Source organism: Diplotaxodon limnothrissa, linkage group LG20 (genome assembly GCF_057381915.1).
Source record: "Diplotaxodon limnothrissa isolate DT_005_m linkage group LG20, D_limnothrissa_male_GT1.1, whole genome shotgun sequence".
NCBI lineage: Eukaryota > Metazoa > Chordata > Actinopteri > Cichliformes > Cichlidae > Diplotaxodon > Diplotaxodon limnothrissa.
Genome location: NC_140615.1, coordinates 10,630,529 through 10,653,732, shown reverse-complemented (window position 1 = coordinate 10,653,732; position 23,204 = coordinate 10,630,529). Strand labels below are relative to the sequence as shown.

Genomic DNA, 23,204 nt, shown 5'->3' with positions numbered 1-23,204 from the left:
CTCGGTCACTTTATTACTGAGCAAATGAATGATGATGATGACATATACAGACAACGATGTAAGCTCTATGTGCAGGCAAATACTATTGCACGCAAATTCAGCTTTTGTTCACTTCCAGTTAAAGTGGCTTTGTTTAAAGCGTATTGCACACCGCTATATACTGCCCCCTTGTGGTCATCCTACAAACAATGTAGCATGCAGAAGCTGCATGTTGCATATAATGATGCGATGAGAATCCTTTGCAGGATACCTAGAAGTGGTAGTGCCAGTCAGATGTTTGTAGCTGTGGGTGTCTGGACTTTTAAAGCACTTTTAAGAAAGTTAATGTTCAGTTTTAGAGAACGACTGGATGGTTCGAGTAACAGTATAATTTTAGCACTTACAGATCCGACAGTGAGTGGTTCCCGTTACTCATCCAGTCTCAGAAAGCACTGGTTAAAGTGTTTGTGTATTTATTGATTTATTTTAAGTAATTGTGTTTTATGTATATTATGGTTTTATATTTTTACAAATGCTTTATATACTTATTTATATACATATATATATTTAATGGTATACCTTGTGTTGTGTGTGTGTGTGTGGGGGGGGGGGGGGGAGTTGTGTGTGTGTGTTTCTTGTCTTGTTTTTATGGACATGTAGTCTGCCAATAAAGATTGAATTGAATTGAATTCATCGAACAGTTCCAGTCAGGAGGCTATTGATTGCCTCCCTCTCCTCCAGAGCAACCGACAACAACACGCGGCAACAGATGGTGGGGCCCCACGGATCTCGGCGTCACGGACTCAGTGGGATTGTTGTACGTTAGGAGACAGAAAACACCGAGACAGCTCGAGGAGGGCTGTAGTCCAGTATTTCTCACCTAGCACTGGAATTAAAATTGGACTGTCAAACTTCTTTAGAAAATCATCATCGCTGTTCCTTTATAAACGCTGTGGTGTTTGTTTTATTCCTCACACGTAGATGGTTGTTGAATTATTTCTGAATCATTGCGTTGTATTTTAGTACTGTTTTCTATCACTTGTAATCATGAAAATTAACGCGGATTAAAGGAGCTACTGATATTTAATATTAAGAATAAGATAAGGTTGTGGTGGCTAGTGGATCGCAAAACCTGGTGAACAGTGTGTGTGTGTGTGTGTGTGTGTGTGTGTGTGTGTGTGTGTGTGTGTGTGTGTGTGTGTGTGTGTGTGTGTGTGTGTGTGTGTGTTAGACAGAGAGAGAGAGAAATGGGATATCTGCCGGTCCCAGATCAGTTTAGTTCATTAAGGGGAGGAGATATTTGGGGGGTGGGGTGAGATAGTGGTATCCTCCATCAGGTCTCCAGATAGTCTGTGTGGAGCCAAACCCTGAGAAGAAGCTTCGGGACGAACTAGACAGCAAAAGGGACGAATGTGTGACTTCACTCTGCGCTGTCATGGTCAAGAAGTGGCCAAGGAGACACTTGACTGAGCGCTCTTACCCGGTGTCTTCCTGAGGTGCGCTCAGTTGTGAAACATTATGAAGGCATTTGAGGGTCCCAGCGTGTCACGGTGACAGCAATGGATCACTTTTTTCGTAGAAAGCGGATCCCCGCTTTTCTGAAACCTCTGTTGAGTCTGTCTCTGATCTTTGCGTCTTTTCTCATGATCCAAAAGCTGAAACTGTCGGAGAAAGACGCAGTGGGGGTTAAACATGTGAGGGATCCGGCCTGGTGCGGCTCTGAGTGTTTTTCATTCAAGAAGACAGTTCTGACCAGTTCGGGGACCTCAGATTCTCCCGTGTCCGTCAAGGATTTGGAGATACAGCGGGTCCCGAATGTAACTCGGTCTTCTTGGGACGCGCAGGTTCTCAACTGTAGCGCGGACGCATCGGTGAGGACCCAGGACTGGTTCCGGCGCTTGGACCAGAGATTTCACCAGTTTGTGCTTCACAGACACTGCAGGTATTTCCCCTTGCTCATCAATCACCCGGAGAAGTGCGCCGATAGAAACGTTCACCTCCTTGTGGTGGTCAAGTCCGTTATCGAGCAGCACGACCGGAGGGAGGCCGTGCGTAAAACCTGGGGGAAGGAGCAAACCGTGAATGGGAAGAAAATTAAAACTTTGTTTTTACTCGGAAGCCCAAACACTGGCAAAGACGCCAAGAACCTACAGAAACTGATCGAGTATGAGGACCAAATCTTTGGGGACATCCTGCAGTGGGACTTCATGGACACTTTCTTCAACCTGACTCTGAAAGAGGTAAATTTTCTCAAGTGGTTCTATATCTACTGCCCCAAAGTGCAGTTTATATTTAAGGGGGACGATGATGTGTTTGTGAACACGCACAACCTCCTGGAGCTCATCGACTTCAAAGTGGAGCAGCGCAAAGCGGCCAACTTATTTATGGGGGACACAATCTCCAAGGCGATCCCCATCCGAAACCGACAGAGCAAATATTACATCCCCAAGGAGTTGTACGACAAGCCGTATCCACCCTACGTGGGAGGTGGGGGGTTTCTGATGTCCGCCTATTTAGCCCGAAGGCTCTTCGTGGCCTCGGAGGGCGTGGAGTTGTACCCCATTGACGATGTGTTTTTGGGGATGTGCCTGCAGAGGCTCCACTTATCCCCAGAGATGCATCCGGGCTTCAGGACATTCGGCATTACCAGACGCAGGGCGAGCACAATGAACACAGAGCCCTGCTTTTATAAAAACCTAATCGTGGTCCACAAACTGAGCGCGCAGGAGCTGCTCAGGATGTGGAGCGTGGTGCACAGCCAAGACCTGATCTGCGCACAAAAAACTTCGATATGATTGACAGAAAGTATAAAGTATAAAGTAAATGCATTCACTAAATCTGAGCTCACGGAAAGTCTTCTTTGGCCGATCACACTTGATGATCTTTACGCAATCTGCGGAGTCACGTTAATTTTTCCTTTACCGTTAGACATGGAAGATGAACTGAATTTAATACTGTGTGTCACATTAAAACGGTTGATTTGTTTTCAGCTGACTCGGCAGGTTAGCGCTCTCCTCTCCACTTCTGTATGGGTTGATTTTCCGTTTTGTAAAAACCACTAGAGCACAGCTTTTGCATTGTGAAAGCATCCGTGTTTCTGTGCCATTCCAGACTGTATTGCCTTAATCTGAATTTAAAAACGTATTTAGAGACGTAGATGTAATAAACCCACGGGTGTTCGTGCAGGTGAGAAAAAGACTGACTTGTTACATCTAAGTGTTTCCCTTAAGCTTTCTTTTCCGACTTCAGGATTTCATTGCAACGTTCAAGTGCAACATGCGACTACATGATTTACAGCATAGAACACACAGCTGCATTCATATTTGAATGATTATTTTATTGAATAGAAATTGTAAATTGTAAAAATCTAATTATGGGTATTTTAAAGATAATATATTGGTTCTGTTTTACCTTGTTTTGTAAGATTTACAGAGGCAGCCTTGAAACCAAAGAAACCACATGTGTAACACTGTAAATTCATGTGTGTTAGTGTCAATAAAACCAGAGCTCTCTTGTAAACACTGAATAACGTTGCAAAACTTGATTGATATGTGTTTTATATTGCTCAACAATAATCCTGGAAGTTGGACACTGCCCATTTTTTTAATACACAGGGGGCTCCTAAACAGAGCCGTGTATTACATGTAACTTTTATGGGGAATTTTGATTACATGGAAGCACATGTGCAATAATCCCTGAATAATGATTTATTTAACAAATACATCTGCAGAAAAAAAGAAGTCAAAATGCTGTTGACTACAAATGCATGAACACAACTTTTACATCTACTTTTGCTGCAGCTCTCAGTACAGAAGCATACTAAAGCAAGTTGTTTCCCCACTAATAAAACATACGCTCACATTAACGTTATTACCGTTTCCAGATACATCACAATCACTTTGTCGTCATCATAACACTGTGCAGCACAACAGGAGCACAACTGAAGAGATAATTATAAACCAGGCTTAATGTTATATGTAGGATTTAACTTTTTAGCTTGTGATTCTATCAGTTTGAAGCCAGTGATGTGATTCTGAACACTGGAGGGAAAACCATGTGGTGTACATACAGTATGTAGCATATTCATGTCCACTTCTTTCCTCATTCTAGCAGTGCTGTTTCACTCAGAGACCTACTTTGTCTCATTTTACTTCTACTTCATACTATCAGTAGGCATTGTGGAGGGAAGTAAGTCACTGCAGTGTGCTAGAAATTCAGCAGTAAAACATCATCCTTTGGCAAAGTGCTATTTCTATATAGAATTCTTATAAAAGGAAAGCAAATATGTAAACAGTTGGCTAAGTGTGAAGTCGACAGCAAAGCTTCCCTCAAAGCAAAGAACATCTTCTGCTTGTAACTAAACTGTGATCTCGTTCCGCCTCCTGTTACTGGGTGTGCAAGAAGGTATGAGTCATCGTCTTCTGAAGGGATGTAGCAATTAGACATATTTTTACTGAAACTGCGACGGTTACCCATAGAAGTTTCTCAACCCATTCATCTGGTGTAGTCCGTTTCTACACAAGAAACTGTTGATTTTAGTTCCATGGGACAGCTAGCTATCTGCAAGGTGCATGGATCAGAGGATGAAATCTTAAAAGGTCCAAACTTGCACTAGCACATTTACATAGATGAAGGCAATAAGCCTCTTCAAACTCTACAATTTGAAGGTTAGGATAAAATAAATGTTTACATGCTACACTTGTTTGTTTGTTTTTTAGGTGTGAGAAAATCGTTGCGATAGCACGTTTATACGCGAGAGCTTGTACTGCAGTTTAAGGATGTATAAATTATAAATTGCAGATAACCACTCAGAAACTAATCATAAAACCTCACTACACTGGTTGCATTATGAGGGGTCAACTTCTAAAACACAAGCCTAAAGTTCTATCACCCTGTACACTGCTGCTTTACCTTTACACAAACTCTGTTTAAAATCCATCTTGTGAGTCACACAAAGTCACAGTTGGGAAGTGCGGTCCAACAGTGAGGGACTACCCGTTAAAGCTGTACAATTCCTCTAAATGGCAGTGAAAAAAAGAGCCTCAAAACCAACAAATCCTATAAGGGGATTTCAGCAAACAGCACTCTGTGTGCCTATGTTTACTTGACAGGTGTGTGAGAGGCTAGAGGCTTGACGTGTAGTGAAAAACATTTTCTGTTCTGTGTGAACTTTGTCGCACATAACAGGATTAGAATTTACGTCATCGTCTCAACAATGGGTAAAACACCGTGTTGTAATTCTGTGATCTTATAAGACTTTAAATATATTAATGGCTTCAATCATAAAGTAATAATGGCTTTAAATATATTGCATATGTCAGTGAATACATCTGAAGCGTCTCAAAAGTGCCCGAATGTGGAAATAATGGAGTGGGTGGGGTCGTCTGGTACTGTTGGCTTTCTCCTGTTGAAGTGTGAGGGGACGTCTCTGGGCTTCTTCAGACCAGCTTTAATGCTTCCCTGGTGGATACCCTCTGGCTAAAGGAGCCAGTGATGGGATTCGGCTGCCCCTGCCCATGGGCCTGGCTCTGGCTCGGGCTCCATATGACCTGACCTGCTTTAGCTTGGTTCCACCGAAAGCTCTGCCTGGAAACACCAAAACACATATGCACAAACAAAATGGTACTTTACAGTAAACTGATAGAGGAATAATAAAGCAGGGAGCCTTTATATTCTTGCATGCACTTTGTCATTAACCTCCCAAGACCTGGCCTAAAAATATTATGTAAAAGTATTATGTAAGAAAGGGCTTTGAAAGAACCAGTAAACCTGTATCCTAGCTTATCTGAGTCATTAACACAAATATGCTGAATAATGTTTTACGTTATAATGCTACCAATAAAAATTAGCAACTCCCTTTGAGTCGTGTGATCTGATATAAATTTTTTTTCGAAAACCTGGTTCACTATTGTCTGTTTGATGTATTCAGAGGACCAGCTATCTTGGTGATAATGGTTAGCATCATCCTGTTTTCCTGTTTAATGCTACATACTGCAAAATGTAGGTACTGTCTAAATATTGAATTGATAACGACAGGGGAGCTACAGTTTAATGCGCTTGTAGGATAAATATTATTAATCATACTGATCAACAGGGTCAAAGAAGAAATCAAACTTTTATCTGATCTGTGTGTGTGTGTGTGTGTGTGTGTGTGTGTGTGTGTGTGTGTGTGTGTGTGTGTGTGTGTGTGTGTGTGTGTTCTTATTACACATTCTAGGAATTATTATACCACAAAACTTCAAAGCCCTACATTAAATAATATGTATTATGTAAATGTAAGGTGAATGTGTTCATTTTCTCATTGCCCAGGCTCTTCAAAAGCTGGTGTATCCTCCTTTGAGCTTTCACCTTCACACTCTAATGTCTGGCCCTCCTCCACTTCCTCTCATGACAGCGCTACGTTGCACAATTTTGAGTAAAATCCTTTCCGTCTCACCTTGTCCTCCACCACAAAGGACACCGAATGAAAGTAACTATGTGATTTTTAGTAACAGAATCATAACATCTGTAAAAACCTGTTAGCCCAGCCCCAACAAATGAGTTGTCAGCAGATAGCACAGGATTTCCTCTTGGCAGAAGACGCTGTAGATTACATAAAAGTTCTCAGTCGTGCCCTCCACAGAGGACAAGAATAAATTGTTCAGGAGACAGTGGCGTGTCTAGAAAATTTTTGTTGGGGGGGCCAGGTAGGGGCACAGATTTGGAGAAGGGTGGCAGATGTAATTGGCAGATAATGTTTAAAAAAAAAATTCTACCAACCGTTTTCCATAATTCAATAACCCTATAAACCTAATAACCGAATGCACTTTTAACTCTTATTAGAATGAGATTTTAACCACTACGGTGCAAAGTTTTTAGATACTGTGTTGATAAAGTACAAGAGATACAATCAGTGCTTTGTCAGTGTTTATTCAGCATTCAAGGACTTCAATATTTGCATAGTATTTTTACTGACATGTTGTGCACATATGTTTTGGGCAAAAACATTTTTGAATATTAAAATACGAACATTTGTAACAAACAATTGGCAAATTAGCCAATGCCAATGCAAAACTTTATCTGCCTGTTAAAAAAAGAAGATAATCTTCTTACAAACTGTTGTTTGATTTTGAAACAGGAAAAAAGTGGGGAAACAACTGAAAAGACTAACATTTGAATAAAACCTGAAAGCAAGTAAATACTTTCTATGCTGCCTTATGGTAAACTTTGGTAATATTGATGTATAAAGAACAACACTGGCTGATGATGAAATACAGTCAGCTGGCATGGTGACACTGCCAGTATTAACCTGCAGGGCTGGACTGGGACAAAAAATTGGGCATTTTGACTACAGACCGGCCCCCCAGGTATTAAAGCCATAAAGCCTTTGAATGAAAACAAACGCTGTTGTGACAGTGATGTACACTGTCTTTTTGGTATATGTATGATTTCTATACATTTTAAGATAGATAAAAACTTTGTTCGCAAGATTCAGATAATTATTTAATAAAAGCTAGATATTTTAAATGAGAATAAGAAAGAAAAGTATTTCTTTGTGCCCCCCTTTCCCTGTTAATGCCCTACCTGGCCCCCCTGGCAAAACTTTGCTAGACCCGCCCCTGCACAGTTACCAGCTGTCAGCTACTTAGAAAAGGATCCTGGTGTTATTTATCTCTCAGAAACAGTTCATAACTTCCCTTCAACTCATTCATGTCACCTAAAAGGTAAACCTGTTTCTCCATCACAGCTCTGATGATTCAGTAAGGACATCTCCTGGTTTCATCTTCATGTTTCCCTCTCACCAGATAACCAAACCGACATCATGACCAGCAGCTTTTACGGCTGTGGCTCCAGCAAACATCAGCTGATACTAGAAATTAATATTAAATAAATTCTAACAACAGCTGATCAAACTTAAACGTGCTGCTGTTGTTTAGCATGACATCCGCTGGTTTCCTCTTTCTGGCGCAAAGTGGGCGATAAACAAACAAGAGAGAAAAGCCGATCAGCTGATCATTGATCAGTTTCATGATTGAAGTAGGAACAGGAGAGGGAGGGGAGAGAATGAGAGAAGAAGTTATTTTTACACATCGGCCAGCATCTGGCCAATCCACCACCTGTCATTGTTCATGCCGTTACAAAAAAAAAAAAAAAAGTCATCAGCCCACCGGGCAAATGCCCGGTATGCCCGAAGACCAGTCCAGCTAATCTTTCGCCAAAAAATTGTTTTCTGCGGTGCCGTCTTTTGTGCTTGGCTCTCCTACCTTTGCTAACATGATGCTCATAGTGCAGAAGCCGATGCTACATTCACTCACACTTGGATATCTGAGTTTCACTGTGAAAACATAATCATACATTTGATATTTCATTGAATTTTATTGTTTTAGCTCCGGGGTGGCCAGTCTGGTTCCCAGGCCACCCCGTTGGACACGCCACTGTCAGGAGACTTAACAAAGAAACCTGTAATACTAGAAAGGCCAGTATAAACAAAAAGGTTTTGCGATGTCAGCATAACATGGTGATGTCATTCTGATTAAATCAAACGCTTATTGTTTGTGCTATAAACCAGTGATGCACCTATACGCCACTTTTCCAAATGTGAGCTGGAAAGAATTTCAAAGACGGCCAGTGAGAATGAAAACATGAAGATCAACTGCAAAAACAGTCAACTTATGAAGCAACATTTTTCAGAGCAGGTCCCTGGTTTCATATGTTTCAAGTTATTCTCACGATGGTCATTTGGTGGTAGTAGCATGCCAAAAGATTAATAAAATGTAGGTGTACACTGTCAACAAAAAAAGCTCCACAGGACAGCTTCAAATGATCCATGGCCCTAAAGTGTACAGTGAACTAAAGGTTCTCTGGCATCAAATAATGTAAACAGTAATACGGGCTATTTTAGCATCACCACACAATCAGGTATGATACAAAAAAACAAAACAATCAATCACACATCCAAAAAGGAGGGTTCTAGCATACATCAATCTAAATGATACACTAAAGCCCATTACACTAGACTCCAAATTAATCTCTCACTATAATTTACATACATCCTTTTATCAACTAGGGGACAAAACCACAGTGGAAAACTGCTGAACGTGGGTGCTTTCTGTACCTGTCACAGTAAGCGTTGGGAAAGTGGCTAAAAAAGAAGAAAAAAAAACGGGATGTGTATGAATGCTTTACCTTGTGCTGGCTGGGTTCTTTGGGATGCCGCAGTCCTGCGTGAGTTTTGTTTACAGCCCTCTCTGCCCATGAGGTGAGCCTTCCAGGCCTGGAACAGGGACAAAGTAGCTCAGTGAGTTTGCTCCTCTCCCAGGCACTTTCACGACTGCGACAACCATGGGGTTACTGTAGGCCCAGTCAAGGCCTGAATGGCTGCCCTCCCTACCTACTAACACTGCAGTCTTTCATTGGGCTTACAGCCTCTCCTCCAGCAAAGAGAGTGCAACTTTCTGTGAGTTTTTTCTCCCTTATGTGAGGGCGTGAAGTGAGAAACTGCATGCAGTGAGTCAAACTTTTAATGAGAGCACAAACGCATCGCAGGAAAGGCTCAATAATACTTTGCACGTGTCACCATAAAGTTGGAAAAAATGATGTGTATAATCTATATCTCGTGTTTTGTTTAGGCTGCAAGTGATTTTTAAGGTTTAAGAAGTTTAATCAATAATTATTCTTGTGATTCTTTGTCTTTTTTGAATCGTTCTTAACTCATATTTTGTCATACCAACAGGACTAAATGGATATTATTAAATACACCTGACAAGCAAGCTGTACTTATGTCATTAATATTATTACAGTTAAAAATATTTAGTGAAAACTCTGAAACCTCTTTCCTCATTCTAGTAATTCCGTTTCATTTAGAGACCTTCTTTGTCTCTTTTTACTTTGACTTCAGATTGTCAGTATGTACTGAGGAGGGAAGTTAGTCACTGTAGTGTGCAGTAAAGCATCATTCTTTGGCAATGTGCCTTTCTACATAGAATATTAATGAAAGGAAAGGATATTTGTAAACAAAGGGCGATCGAGTCAAACTGTTGCATTTATCCATATATAAAAAGGACCATTACTACATTATGTTTACAGCTTTGCTTTAGTTACATTTTCTTTTTTTTCCTTGGAAAAAATTAAACATCTGCTCTACAGATTCTGCCAAGGGAAATTAAGTAATATATGACATCCACAAACTTTCCCAACAGTCACACCTTTAGGTCTTTATGCCCTGGTCTATTAAGTGTCTCAACAATGTTGCTGCTAACTGAGGCAGGCGGGGCGAGCACACTTGCAGGAAGACTGTGTCTTTGAAACATGAGTTGCATGATTCATTAGGCCCCACAAAGACACAAACCAGAACGAAAGATGAATGAAACGGAGAACCAAGCGTTGCGTCTCCTTGTGGGACAGAGAATCTTGTTCGCTCCGTATCCACTTTCACCTTCCCAGACACACCAAAGAGAAGCATGGATGGCTGTGCGACTCCAAAAGCACTGAAATACGAGCACTGCTTTTTAAAGATGACACAAAACTATTATCCCTGTGTTTATATTACATTTATTTATATTTCCCATTTGACGCAGTGACTGTCAAATCTTGAATAGAAACAAACGGGATGAAACTTTACCTGCATAATACCGAGCTGTGAACTGTGTCAGCAGCCAAACTGCCGCTGTTTCAAATAAAATGTGGTCTATTTTGCAATTGTAGGAAGATGAGATGTGTTCATTGTCTATGTGTGAATGTGTTTCTAATCCACGCTGTAGGTATTATTAATCTCTGGTTCTCGTCCACAGGGCATCTTTGTTTTGTATCCCTCCTCTCGCCCTTCCCTAAGCCTGGTTCTGCCAGAGGTTACTTCCTGGGAAAAGGGAGTTTTTTTCTTCCCACTGTTGCCAAGTACTTGCTCAAAGGAAGTCATCTGAGTGTTGGGGTTTCTCTGTATTATTGTTTACCTTACAATATAACTTGCAGCTTTGCAGTGACTGCTGTTGTGATTTGGTCGTATACAAATAAAATTAATTAAACTGAATAATCTGTATCCGGTTAAGTTTTATCTATGAGCAGCTAATCAGAATCTTTTGTCTTTTGTTCTTCTGAGACTAGCAGGAATGTGAGGAATGTGATTGTACTTACTTCATCTTCTCAGTGAAACAGCCCATTAAGAACAAAGGCTTTGCTTTCTTTGAAGTCCTTAAAGGTCAACATTAGCTGTGCTTTACTTCAACACCTGTTTGCTGCTAAAGCCTCGTTTGTGAAAGGCTTCTCTGTTTTATTATATGTGAAGCATTTCTACTTCTGCTTCTGACAAAGAAGATTTCTGCATATGCCAATAAATCAATGTTGAAACTTGTTGCCATTATTTCATAATTAACTAACTGACTTGTGCAAGTACACAGTCTCACCTCCTCTCCGGGCGTGAAGTTGTTGTGACACAGAGGACAGTGGTTGGAGCCTTTACCCAAAACGGGGGCTGAAACACAAAGATGACACCTTCAAGTCAGCTCTTACAGAATTACAGAAAAGTTCCCATGAATGAATTTACAGTACTGAAAGAAATCTGCTTCAAACAAAACACAGCTTTGAGCACTGGGTCTATTTTGGGAAACGTATGCTTACGCACAAGTGAAAGTTTTGTTTATCTGCCTAACCAACAGGAACTACTGTAAACAAAAGGCTTGCCGTGTCAATTACTCATGGAACATTTGGAGAAGTGGTGTAAGCCTTGCAGTGTTTTATTGCAGAATATTGAAGATGCTGGCTTTGTGAACATGTGTAAATGCGATGGAGCAACGGTACCCAACTATGAAAAGAGAGGTTACAAACTCTCAGACGGAACGGTTCAATAATTTGAGTCAAACGCAATCAAAGAAATGTACAACCACAGGGTGCTAAACCCAAAGTCAGTGGAAGAAACCCAGAGAAAATCGAGTTAAAACCAGGAAGAAAAGTACACGAGGGGAAGCAGGTTTATCTATAGGGGAATAATTAATCACTATTTCAGGAAGTATGCCTTCTGAAACTAATAAAATGCTGAAATCTGACAGAGGACATTTTTGCAGTAAAATAAGGAAGGGAAAATCCCAACACAGACATGGATTAAGAGAAACGTAACTAAAGGATAACTAAATAGCTAAGTTACTGTAAAACTGCAAAAAACAAAAACAAAAACAAAAAACAAGGAAGCTGTGGAGCTGGCTGCTTTGCAAACCTGATGTTTGCAGGCCTACGAGAGACTGATCATTCACTCCAAATGATATGCAGCCAAATAGTCAAGACTTTATTTGCATGCTAGTTTGCTTGTCATGTTTCGGCTGTGTGCAGGCAGGAATTGGACCCAAACGCAAACTCACGAGAAACGGGATTGAACTCAAAATGGCAGCTTTTTATTACCGTGAACGTTATGATATGGCCCAGCCCTAGACCCAAGGGAAGCGAAACTCAATACATTCACATAGGACACAGACCTTCAAAGTAAAACAGGAAATGTAACATAGACGCAGACTTGACTAGGGGAGACAGAGCAACTAAGAAACACAGAGAACAATAACAGGGAGACACAGAGGGCGGCTAACTAAATACTCAGAAAACTAAAGAGAATACAAGAAAGCCAAACTAAGACACTAGACTAAAGAATAAACTGGGGCAACAAAGAGAACTAAGATCATAATACAAAAACTCAGACACAAGAAACTCAAAACACTGGGTCACCGACCCAGGACCGTGACAGTGCTCCAGGATTACAGAGTTAAAAATGTAAATAATGATGTAAATGAATAAATAAATAGTACATTTACAGAGAGCATGCAGCTCAGTAGAAATCTTCTTTTAGTGTGTATTAGTTATTATTATTATTGGACCTCACCTCCTGTCACCTGGCTAACACCTGACTAACAAATCCAGGGTAATATACAAGGTTAGGAAAATGACATGTTTTTAGAATGTAAATGTTTTGCTTTTGTTTTTATCAGGTCAAATCTTTGAACTGTTTTTTTTCTTCCCAGTTTATTATTTCATGTAGTTAAACCAAAATAGATCCAACCTTGAATTACCAAAGATTAAAAAATAGCTGCATTATATATTGTGGAACTGCTGCCTTATTACTATTATTGGATATTCACTGGTTCAGTTTTGATTTTATGAAATTGTCATTCGCTGTCATGTACAGTTTTTTTTTCTCAGTTACACTCATATAAGTGAGGCCTACCATGCACAGACCAAGCTCTCACAATCATTCCTGCCTACCATTTTGCCACCTAATAATGAAAGTGATAACAGAGAAATATTAAAAAAACCGAGTCAGTTTCCTGCTGCATGGAAAATCAGAGAGAACTCACGATTGCAGCCAGGACCCTGAGCGTGGTGAACCAGGTCCTCGCTGGCCACAGCCTCTGAGCAGAGTGGGCACTGGCTGAATTTGGACCTGTTTTCACATTCACCCAGTAGGTGCTCCGTAAGGCTGGCTATTTCAACTACCTGTGAACACAATGCAAAGCTATACTCAATCAACTTGGTAATGCAGAACAGATACTTTCAGCAGCTGGATCTAACTCTTTGACTTCAGCTCTATAACAGAAGTGAAAACCTAGTGAGAAAAATAAATAAAAAAATTAGCAGTCTACCTGTCGACATTCGTCGCAGCGCTGCAACATCGGACAATGTTTCCAGTAGTGAAGGTCCAATCCGTCTTCTGTGAAAGACTCGTCTTTTTTACCGCAGAATATACACAAGCTACAACAGAGTGTAAAGTTAGAGGATCAAATGGTACCAAAGTTTACCATAGGACAATTACTGAACACAACATGAAAGATAAATGAATACCTCGACTGGAAAAAGCAGTGAATACACACTAAAAACTAAATCTCTCAAAAATAAAAGGCCATTTGAGTCATATATATATAGCTTACAAGATTTTAAGGAACATACTTGTCCAGACAGTTGATTGATTGTTGGACATTACAACTTTCCATCCTCTTGTTCTGGGACCCTTTTGTGACAGCTGGAAATTAATAAGACAGTTATCTGTAACAGCCAGCACTACTGAATCAAAACCCATATTGTAATTCAGAATTTGCATGACTGATGTGTTATTCTATTAACCCTACAATGCCCTTTGTAACGTATTTGATACATGAGTTTCTGAGACCTCTATCTCATCAACATGATCAATACTTGCCATAATTTCAAAATGTTATGGACAAAACTATTTTTTTTTGTCTAAAATTAACATTGTTGTTAACAAAAAGTTAACAAAAATGCCCAATCTATTAAATGCGATGCAAAAAATATATAATAAATATATAATAAAAATATGTCATACACAACATGATATGCAAAAAAAAAGTGGATTTTGTTATAAGGGTTAATAAACATCTCAGTTGCAAAAAATCCTAATTTTCTGGCTATTTTTTGATGGGGTGGGTCTTACAGGGTTAACAGACCTTTGTGTTTCTACACACTTTAACAAACCCTACCTGTCAAATTTTAAAGCTATTCAAGCAAAGGTAATGCTCACACATGCTGATATCAATTTTTTACACCATTATTTCTGTATCTAAAGGCACAGCTGAAGTACTGGGGTAATAGGTCATACATAATTTAGTCAAGTGCGTGAGGGACACACTTTAGGTCTCTATCTCAAAATCTGTCAGTGGTATAACAATTAGATTATAAATTCTGAGGTCGTAGATGCCGTCTGCATACTGTTGTTATATGATATCTTTTTTTTCACATATAACAATAAACTTGAATATAAACACTTTTTCTTTTCATTTTTAAGCTCTCATATCTATAAGACCATTGATCTGATTATCGTAGTCTTATGATACACAGTAAAACACATAAATGGAAATCTGTGTTACAAATTTCAATCCCCTCAAAGGCCTCAAAATTAGTCTTTTGTCAAAATTGCTGGAGGGTCAGGTAAATTACAGCTCAACATAAAGGTGACTTGAAAACACCTTTCCACCTACTGTTTGCATATGAGCAGGGCCTATTTCAAAACACTGAGCTTATCGGCACATCCTTGTCAGCACATAGAAACAAATTTCCCTTTTGTGCATTGCCTCAGACCTGCAGATGTGAGTAGGAACTGAAGTGTGATTTATGTAGGTACATACTTCCCTTGCCAGCTTTCTGGGAATCTTTCTCAGCTTTGTGAACTTCTCGTTTGGCTATTTGTCCTTTGGTGCTTTCATTGCCTCTCTCCTTTACAAGCAGACAAAATATATATATTTATATATATATATATGTGTAAGAACAGTCAACGTCAAAAAGCAAAGTTCCAAAAAACAAGACATGCAATCATTCGCCTTTAATTGAGACAGGGCATAAAGTGAGGCTATAATGTGTAAGTGTTATATGCATGTGAATTACTTGGTGTGTGACCACCTACGAGGTAAAAATACAGTCTGGAGTCATAAATAGAAATTAACAGTTGTTATGAGATGTGATATCATTGCAGAATGATGACAGCGCAACATACTGTGATCTCTTTTAAGGCAGCCAGCTGCTCCTGAAGAGAGTGGATCTCCTCCTTCTCCTTCTGTCCGTCCGGCTGACCCCCACCTTTCTTTAAAGTCTAGGAGAAGGTGGCATGCCATTAGTCCATTTCATATTCAGTTCTCTACCATGCTTACCTTCTATCAATTCATTTTCATTCTGTAATTGTTAGCTTTTTACACATTATTACCCTTCATTTCTTAAGTTATGGCATCTCTTGTTATTAAGGTCTAGAATTAAGGTTACACAAACCTAAAGCTCTTCAGATTGAGGCTTTAGGTGCTATTTTACATAGCCATTCAAATTCTGGGGTAGTTTTAATATTCTTTTTTTTTTGTGCCTGTCCCATTTGGTTCTTTAGCCGTCAGAATTGTTGTCTGAAGACCAACAAGGATACCCAATGGATTTACTTTGCCAAATGGATCATCACGGCCTTGCCGTATTGGTCCATTTGATCAACCTTTGTTGTTATTATTTATTTTATTTTATTTTCAGTTGTTACAGATGGGACAGACATGACTGAGGGATAGGAAAGGGAGAAAGAACGATGAAGGAAAAGAAAAACAGAAGGGAAGAAGGACAGTGAGAAAGGGCACTTAAAAAGAGAAAGAAGAAAAAAAATCTCCTGGATCACCTGTTGAGAGAAAAAGAAGAGAAAACAAGCAAAAAAACCAGAGCAACATACTAAACACAACACCATCACGTTAATCTAGCTAAGTGTAAACAGCAGTAAATACTAAATATTGAATGTTGTTATGTAACAAGCAGGACCGACAGCGCATAATGTGCTTGGAAATAGCAGCAAATAAAGGTGTAGTTTATGTCTATGAACAGTGAACACCTGTGTGCACACCTGTGTGGCTCAGCGTGCTTGTACTCAAAAGGTTTCCCCATGTAATGGTCTGCAAGAGGGTGTAGAGAGCCATAGCCCCGTCCCCCAGGGCATGAAGCAGGCATGGAGGAGATCCAGGCTCCAGACATCCAGAGGCCCCAGAGTGCGAGAGCCCAAGGAGGACCACCGGAGGGGCATCCGTGCCACCTTCCTGGGAAGAGCTGAAGAGAGCCCCAGATGAGGGGTCACCCAGTAGCCACGGAGCAGAAGCCACAGGAGGCTGCAGTGGCGTGCCCGCCGGCTCTGCTGGCAGCCAGCTGTGCCAGAGTGAACCGAGCCGCAGGCCCAGAAGCTGGAGGCCCGAGGGCCCCCTTTGCCCCGGAAGAGGCCTGACCGAGCAACAGGCACCAGGCCCCGCCAAGTAGTCACCGGGAGTGAGCTAGTGCATACCTGAGCGCCCAGCCCCGGACACCAAGAACCACCAACGCACCGACCCCTGAGGGCATCAGTTACCGGCAGACACAAACATGCATTCCCACCCTCATGCACACATATACAAATACTCAGCACTCACCCAACATAGGGATAGACATACATGGACACTGTACACACAATCACACTCCCCAAACAAACTCTATACCCCAGGTCCAGGTACCCTCACTTCTGGAGGGGGAAACGGCACCTAGACCCAGGAGATGTTACCCTTTCCCCCAGGGGTGGAGGCAAGCATATTGCCCCAGGCTCCGCAGCTGCAGGGAGGCCCCGCATCCCAGATCCCAATCGGACGGCCAACACCTCCTCCCAGCCCCCCCGCCCCGATGTCCAGCAGAGAACAGCGGTGTGTGAAGACCCCAAACCTCCCTCCTCTCGCTCATGTGTAGTGTTGCTGCGTGTTGTTCTAAGGTGCATTTAAAACACGGGAGAGCATGGTGCTGCTGCCAGAGAGCAGCAGGTGTTAGCACGGCCCCTCCCGAGAACCCTCAATGTCTACATGGATTTAAAATTGAGAGGTGGGCACCGGCACCAGAGGTGGGGTTGAATACAGACCGTCCACTGGACGCCGTTAACGTACGTGCCCACCCTCAAGGCCCTATATGTATGTCTTACGAGAGTGTGAGTAATGTGGATGTCTAAGTCGTGGAATAAAATTGAGGCACAGGTGGCCAGAAGGGGACGGGGGTGGATGCCTCCCCTGCACCCTGGTGACACACCCGCACCCCAAGGCCTTAATTGTGTGGGTGGGTGTGTTGGAGCGGGAAGAGGGAGGCAGCCGGGGATGGGGAGGAAAAGAAGGGAGGAGCAAGATGCCCCTCCCTGGGGCCAGCTCCCCCGCTGACCCCAGTAGGCACCCCCGTCCTTCGGCACCCACCAAGGCAAGGGAGCCCGGGCCCATCCTACGGCAGCAGCCCCACAGGACCCGGGGCAGCCCACCCGACCCCACCGCAGAGGAAACTGTACCCACCCTAACATTCAATCATCTCCCAGACTGCACAAGACAGTAGACACCCAGGTTAAGTTTATTCTCCACCTCTCCTATACTCTCCCCCACCTGCAGAGTGGACTCCTGCAATGATGGAACAAACTCCCTGTCAGTTGAAGAGCCCCCTAGTTAGGCCGATGCGCCAGAGGCCCTCTTCTCTTTTTTTAAGAAGAGAAGATACCAAGTATAAGATAAAAATTTAATACCAGCAATGGGGAAAAGAAACACTTGCCTGAGTCTCTACCAGCTTTCCGTCAATCTTGGCAAAGCCATCAAAGAGGTTTTTGTAGAGGAAGTTCTTTCGGACTGCAGCATCGTTGGGTGGAAGGTAGATTAGGACGGCACTTCTCTCCTTTTGGTACGCAGATAAGATGATTCGCACTGCTAGCTCTCGAACTGTTGATGCGCTGTGCGCCAATGCCGCTGTACAGAACTAACAGGGAACAACAGGGTTTCCACAAACATGAAAAGGTCTATATTATTATTCCATTTCTAATCCAAAATATGCCAAAAAAAATTATATAATACACTGAGGTTGAAATATTTAGGGATAATTAGGGATCATCACTTGAGCGACAAACGGCAGTCCATTTATGTGCTGACGTCACAGTTACAATTCAGATTTGAAAAACTATGTGAAAAATCTTTAAGCTGCATTTTTCCAAGCTAAAAACAAAAAGCCAACAGCAAAGTGCTCAAAACAGTCCAGGCTATACCATTTAAAATAGCTAACGTCAGCTATCAACATGCTTACAGACTGGCACAATGAACCATATATAATATCCATTTGGGTGGTCAATGTTTTTGTTTTAAGACATACCAGATTTCCAGAAATACTAAAAGTACCACACAGCAACACCAATGTCCAGTTTAGTACGTCCAGTCCAATGAGCTATCATTTAGACGAGTGAAATCCTAGTATTTTATTTGCTTGTTACTTAGAACATACAGTCAGTTAGTGCAGCTTAATAAACCAAGCCTGCTATCATTAGTTGTTAAATTAATACTGTAACCTGAATATGATCATTTTTGGTTAAAAAAGAAAGAAAAATATGAAAATGAGGTATCAAAATGTCCATAAAACAGTGTGTTGTCACTGTGGCTACATCCATCTTTTGTATACAGTCTACATGCAAAACACTACAGGACAGTGTTTGCATATTTGGAAGTGCGGAAGACAGTGGATGGATGGATGAACAGACAGACCTGGGCTAAGAGAAAATCATTTAAAATCTGATTACTGACCTTCTACAAGCTTACCTTGTTAACTGTTTCAAACCTGATTTCTTTGGGAAGATATTACATCTAAGAACCAAAAAAGACTTTGTGCATTACCCCTTTCCTTCTACCATTAAACCTTTATACTGGAACACATACTTCTAAATGATATCTAAATGTATTCACAAAAAAATTAATAAATGAAAAACTCATCTGATTTGGAAAACCACCCCATTTAACAAACTAAAGAGAACTTGTTCGATCGATATCTGCAACAGATTCCGTCATTTTTTGCATTTGAAAGCCACCTCAGGAGATACACACCATTTGTCTTTCTTAGAAAGGCCACGGATGTGTTAAGCTACATCCATATTTACTTACACTCTACAGTATCCGATTTATGCCCAGTTTAGCTTCATGTACAACGTTGTTGAGAGTCCTTTCAGAGGAGTGACACTCATAATATAAAATGAACTTATTATCCAGCATAATTGCTGTGAAGAGAGGGATGATAGAAAGGCCATCCTGCCAGTGGAGGACATTAACATTGAGAAGTAAAGTGTGTACAAAGGCCACCCATCCCTCGCTCAACCGGCTCAGGGACAGCATGCCATTATTCTCTGTTGTATCTTCCAACCCCTTTTTCACTCTGGCTTCCACCTCAGAGTAGATCACCCTAGTAACAGTGGAAGAAAACGGAAATATGTTAGCTAAACCGTAGCTGAGCTGTCGAGGGGGACAGTCACAGGAGCCCAAAGACACGATAAACTAGAATTACTATCTAAGGGCCGTGAACACGTGAAGGTGTGGTTAACAGTAACATGTATGGAAGGCTTTGAATGGAAATAATATGTGGGGATTAAACATGTTTGTAAGTTTTGTGAAATATGCTCACATTCCAAAAAATGACTCTTCACGCTCAATAAACTTGAAATGAAATTCTGAGTAAAATGCTACTGAAATATACATAGTCAAATATGTATTTTTTCAAATAATTACTCATTATGGAAAATGTGCTTAGTATGAACTGAATGTATACCAATCAAGTAAATTTCATTTGACCAGATTTCATTAAATCTCACATTTTACGCTGTACTGATGTAACAGAATTGAAAAACTTCCATGAATGAGGATGGAGTTTTCTTTGCTCCTGAGCTGTGGCCTTAAAAAGTATTCTGAACTACTACAACAGTGAAGTTGACCTTTTGCATGTAAAACCTTATCACTTCAAAGTCTGTCATAATCAGTATCTGGGCTTTTTCCAACTGAAAATGACCTTGATATTCAACTGTCATCAGTTCATCCTTCATGTGAATTGAGCACTTGTGCTCGTGTCTTTTTAAAGGGAAAAAACATTTTAGGTGCTTCATCTGCCAGATTCAGTCAATTCAGTAACTTACCTAGCTGCTAGAGCAAATCAAATGAACATAGATAAGCTATGTATGTTTTGCAGTATCATTCAGATCTTTCTCCCTAAGTGTGACAGAAATACGATAACATGGGAAAGTACAGTACTGCAAGGAACGCTCACATGCGCAGTCACCACAATGATGATACGGGCTCAGCTTTGTGGTTTGTCATGATTGCTTTTGTACCCTCAGGAAGAGTGTAGCAGTTCTGTGTTTGCGCAACAGGGATAATTCAAGCAGCCAGCCTGAACACTCTATTCTTTCAAAAAGAAAGTTGCATTACTTATTGTTATGTATCAGACTGAAACTAAACCAAACCATTTCTATTTTTCTGTCTTCACCGTGAGAAATATTAACACCTCTGTTGCAATTTCTCTGATGATGGTTTGTTAAAAGTGCCCGATGTTAACAAGAAGAAGTCTGCGGGTAAAATAGCTCCAAATCTGATTAGCAAGGTGGATTAAGGGATATTGAAGGGAAACATTGGGGACAAGGCAACTAAGTAATAAAAATAACTGGCAATTCATAAATTTCTCATTGACTTTCAGTTTAAACATGCTGTCTGCTCGTGTTTTACATGAAAGCAGAAAGTGTGACAGTCAGGAAAGAAGCGCAGCGGTCCTGTTACATCTCAATTCAGGCAGAAAATATTTTCCAAGCAAACACATGTGGCAGTCAATACAAAAAAGGGTTAGGAGCTATGCAAGCATGCCCAAGCATGCAAACACAGTCCGTGCAGTTCCACCTATGTGGCTTTGGCTTCAATAGGCGGAGAAACTCAGAGGACAAACCTAACAATTTGCTCAAGACTAGGGTTGAATTGGGAGTGGGACGGGGCGGTGCGCGGGAGGGGGGGGGGGGGGTAAAGTAGGAGTGGTTAAAAATTACGCACATTTTTAACAGATTCATGAAATCCTTTCCATGAATCCAAGAGGTTTACTTCATATCTGAGTTCACACACTGGTTGGAAAAGCACCAGATTACAGGCATGCTTTTCTCTCTCGTATTTTGACTCGCTCAGCTAATTTAAAAGACCAGGATGTCTTGGAGAAACATGATAATAATGACACGAGGGAAGAAAAAAACTTTTGGAATGAGACACCTGCCATAAGTGTCTTGATGTAATCTCTAATCTCAGCCTCAAAGCTGGTCCAATATGATAAAACACTATGTTAAACTGCACAGTGGACATACATCTGAACATTAAGAAATTTTCACATTTCAGCACCGGCGGTGGTACGCGTACATCACAAATTCTGCAGTTTTTGCACAGTTTGTGAGCCTTTACCACGAGGTGCACACAGAAAAACGAAATCACTAAATACCTTGTTCATATTCGGAGTTTTCCTCAACAGAAATCCTTTAGCTAAATTAATAAAACTGACCTCATGTCATATGTGTCCCTAGACATACTGTCAATCTACCGAACAGCACATACTGTAATACTGCAAGACTGTGGCTTTTTCTTTTACTGTTGCCAGAATAAGTTAATAAAATTGAGAGTAACATTAATTTGAAAGTGACGCATGTCTGAACAAATGACTAAAGCCAGCAGCATTACATGTACTGGTTCTCAAAAAGGTTTCGGAGAGGAGTACGAGACAGTTTGTTGGCCTGCTTCAGTTTAACAGTTGGATAGTTTGCACATAGATATTAGGTCACTGCTGGAAACCAAAGGAGTGCAGGAGACGTTAAAGAGGGTGCCAGCAGTGACAACATTGACTCAGCTGACTGGACATTACTGAGGGCCTGTTTACGTAAATGAATGGCCACAGAAGGCCTGGGAGGGACTGCTGCTTTTCTGTAAAGTCGCACCATAACTACTGACCCAAATTTAACAGAAAGTCAGCTTATAGGATCTTTCCTTATCCTTTTCTACTTTGAAGTGGAATGACACAGATTTCCATATTTTATATAGTTTAAATAGTACATATCATGCTGTAATTGCTCTTTCCAGAAAGGAATTAACTATGAATTGAAACACTGCCTTAAAGAAAAACGGCAGTCAATTGTTTAATTATTTATCTGTGAATGTGTATCTTTTTATTTGAGCTTTTGAAATGTTTAATTATTTAAACAAAGTTTGTCCTACTTGACCTAGTAGGCTTTATTTAATTGCACACCCAAAGAAAACACATTAGTACATTCATATTTATAAGTGACATAATTATCACACCAAACATATTTATTATGGTTCAGGTTGTTTACCGTCATAACATTTTCCAGGGTGAAGCCAGAGTTTTCTGTACCAAGTTCAATGAGCAGTTTCTCGAGTAGCTCAGCCCGACTCTCAGCCAGGCGAGAGGGAAAGTTGGATTTGAAGGGTTTCACCAGCTCACCAGGGATCATCTGCAGGGCCCTGACATCCTTCAGAACAGCAATTTCCTACATGAGGGACAAGAGAAATAGACAGCAAGTTTTAAGGGGGCGTAAATCACGCAATGTATTTGTAGACTTGCACCTGCAAGTCTTGTAGACTTGTAGTACAGAAGTAATGCAAGTGCTATGTACCTCAAACAAATTACAGTGTATGCTTGTGATGCTGCACACGGTAATTTGTCATTCAACATTGGCCTCTGGCATAGGCACAAGTCGTGACAGAAAATACAAGCTGACAATCGGAGTAAAACTGAAGAAGGGTCTTAGAAAACCCTGTCATTGTTTTAACCACATCAGGTGAGTGGAATGTATGTCGGAAATATAGGAAGACACGCAGAAAAGAAGTGTGCAACTGGCCCTCGACACACAAAGAACGATTCAATCAGTCCCTGAGTCAAGCTCTGAACACAATCCAGCAGAAGAGGGGCTGCGA

General features: G+C 41.0%; 2 protein-coding genes across 2 annotated transcripts in view; one reads left to right on the top strand and one right to left on the bottom strand.

Moving 5' to 3' along the window:
- Positions 1–1,538: 1,538 nt before the first annotated feature.
- b3gnt7l (UDP-GlcNAc:betaGal beta-1,3-N-acetylglucosaminyltransferase 7, like) lies at positions 1,539–2,774 on the top strand. Its single transcript, XM_085344013.1, has one exon. It carries the CDS (start codon positions 1,539–1,541, stop codon positions 2,772–2,774), a length of 1,236 nt encoding a protein of 411 aa, XP_085200139.1.
- A 586-nt stretch (positions 2,775–3,360) lies between these two features.
- cep104 (centrosomal protein 104) overlaps positions 3,361–23,204 on the bottom strand; it is a 35,410-nt gene continuing 15,566 nt past the window's right edge. The window contains exons 13-22 of the mRNA XM_085344278.1: positions 22,601–22,777; positions 17,998–18,198; positions 15,437–15,532; positions 15,072–15,159; positions 13,879–13,951; positions 13,575–13,683; positions 13,290–13,428; positions 11,358–11,425; positions 9,145–9,232; positions 3,361–5,565 (exon numbers count right to left, since the gene is read on the bottom strand). Coding sequence (XP_085200404.1) covers positions 5,429–5,565; positions 9,145–9,232; positions 11,358–11,425; positions 13,290–13,428; positions 13,575–13,683; positions 13,879–13,951; positions 15,072–15,159; positions 15,437–15,532; positions 17,998–18,198; positions 22,601–22,777 — 1,176 coding nt within the window. The 3' untranslated portion in view covers positions 3,361–5,428. The remainder of the gene's footprint in view (positions 5,566–9,144; positions 9,233–11,357; positions 11,426–13,289; positions 13,429–13,574; positions 13,684–13,878; positions 13,952–15,071; positions 15,160–15,436; positions 15,533–17,997; positions 18,199–22,600; positions 22,778–23,204) is intronic.

Coding starts and splice junctions, on each gene's coding strand:
- b3gnt7l (XM_085344013.1), top strand. CDS start 1,539: ATGGATCACTTTTTTCGTAGAAAGCGGATCCCCGCTTTTCTGAAACCT.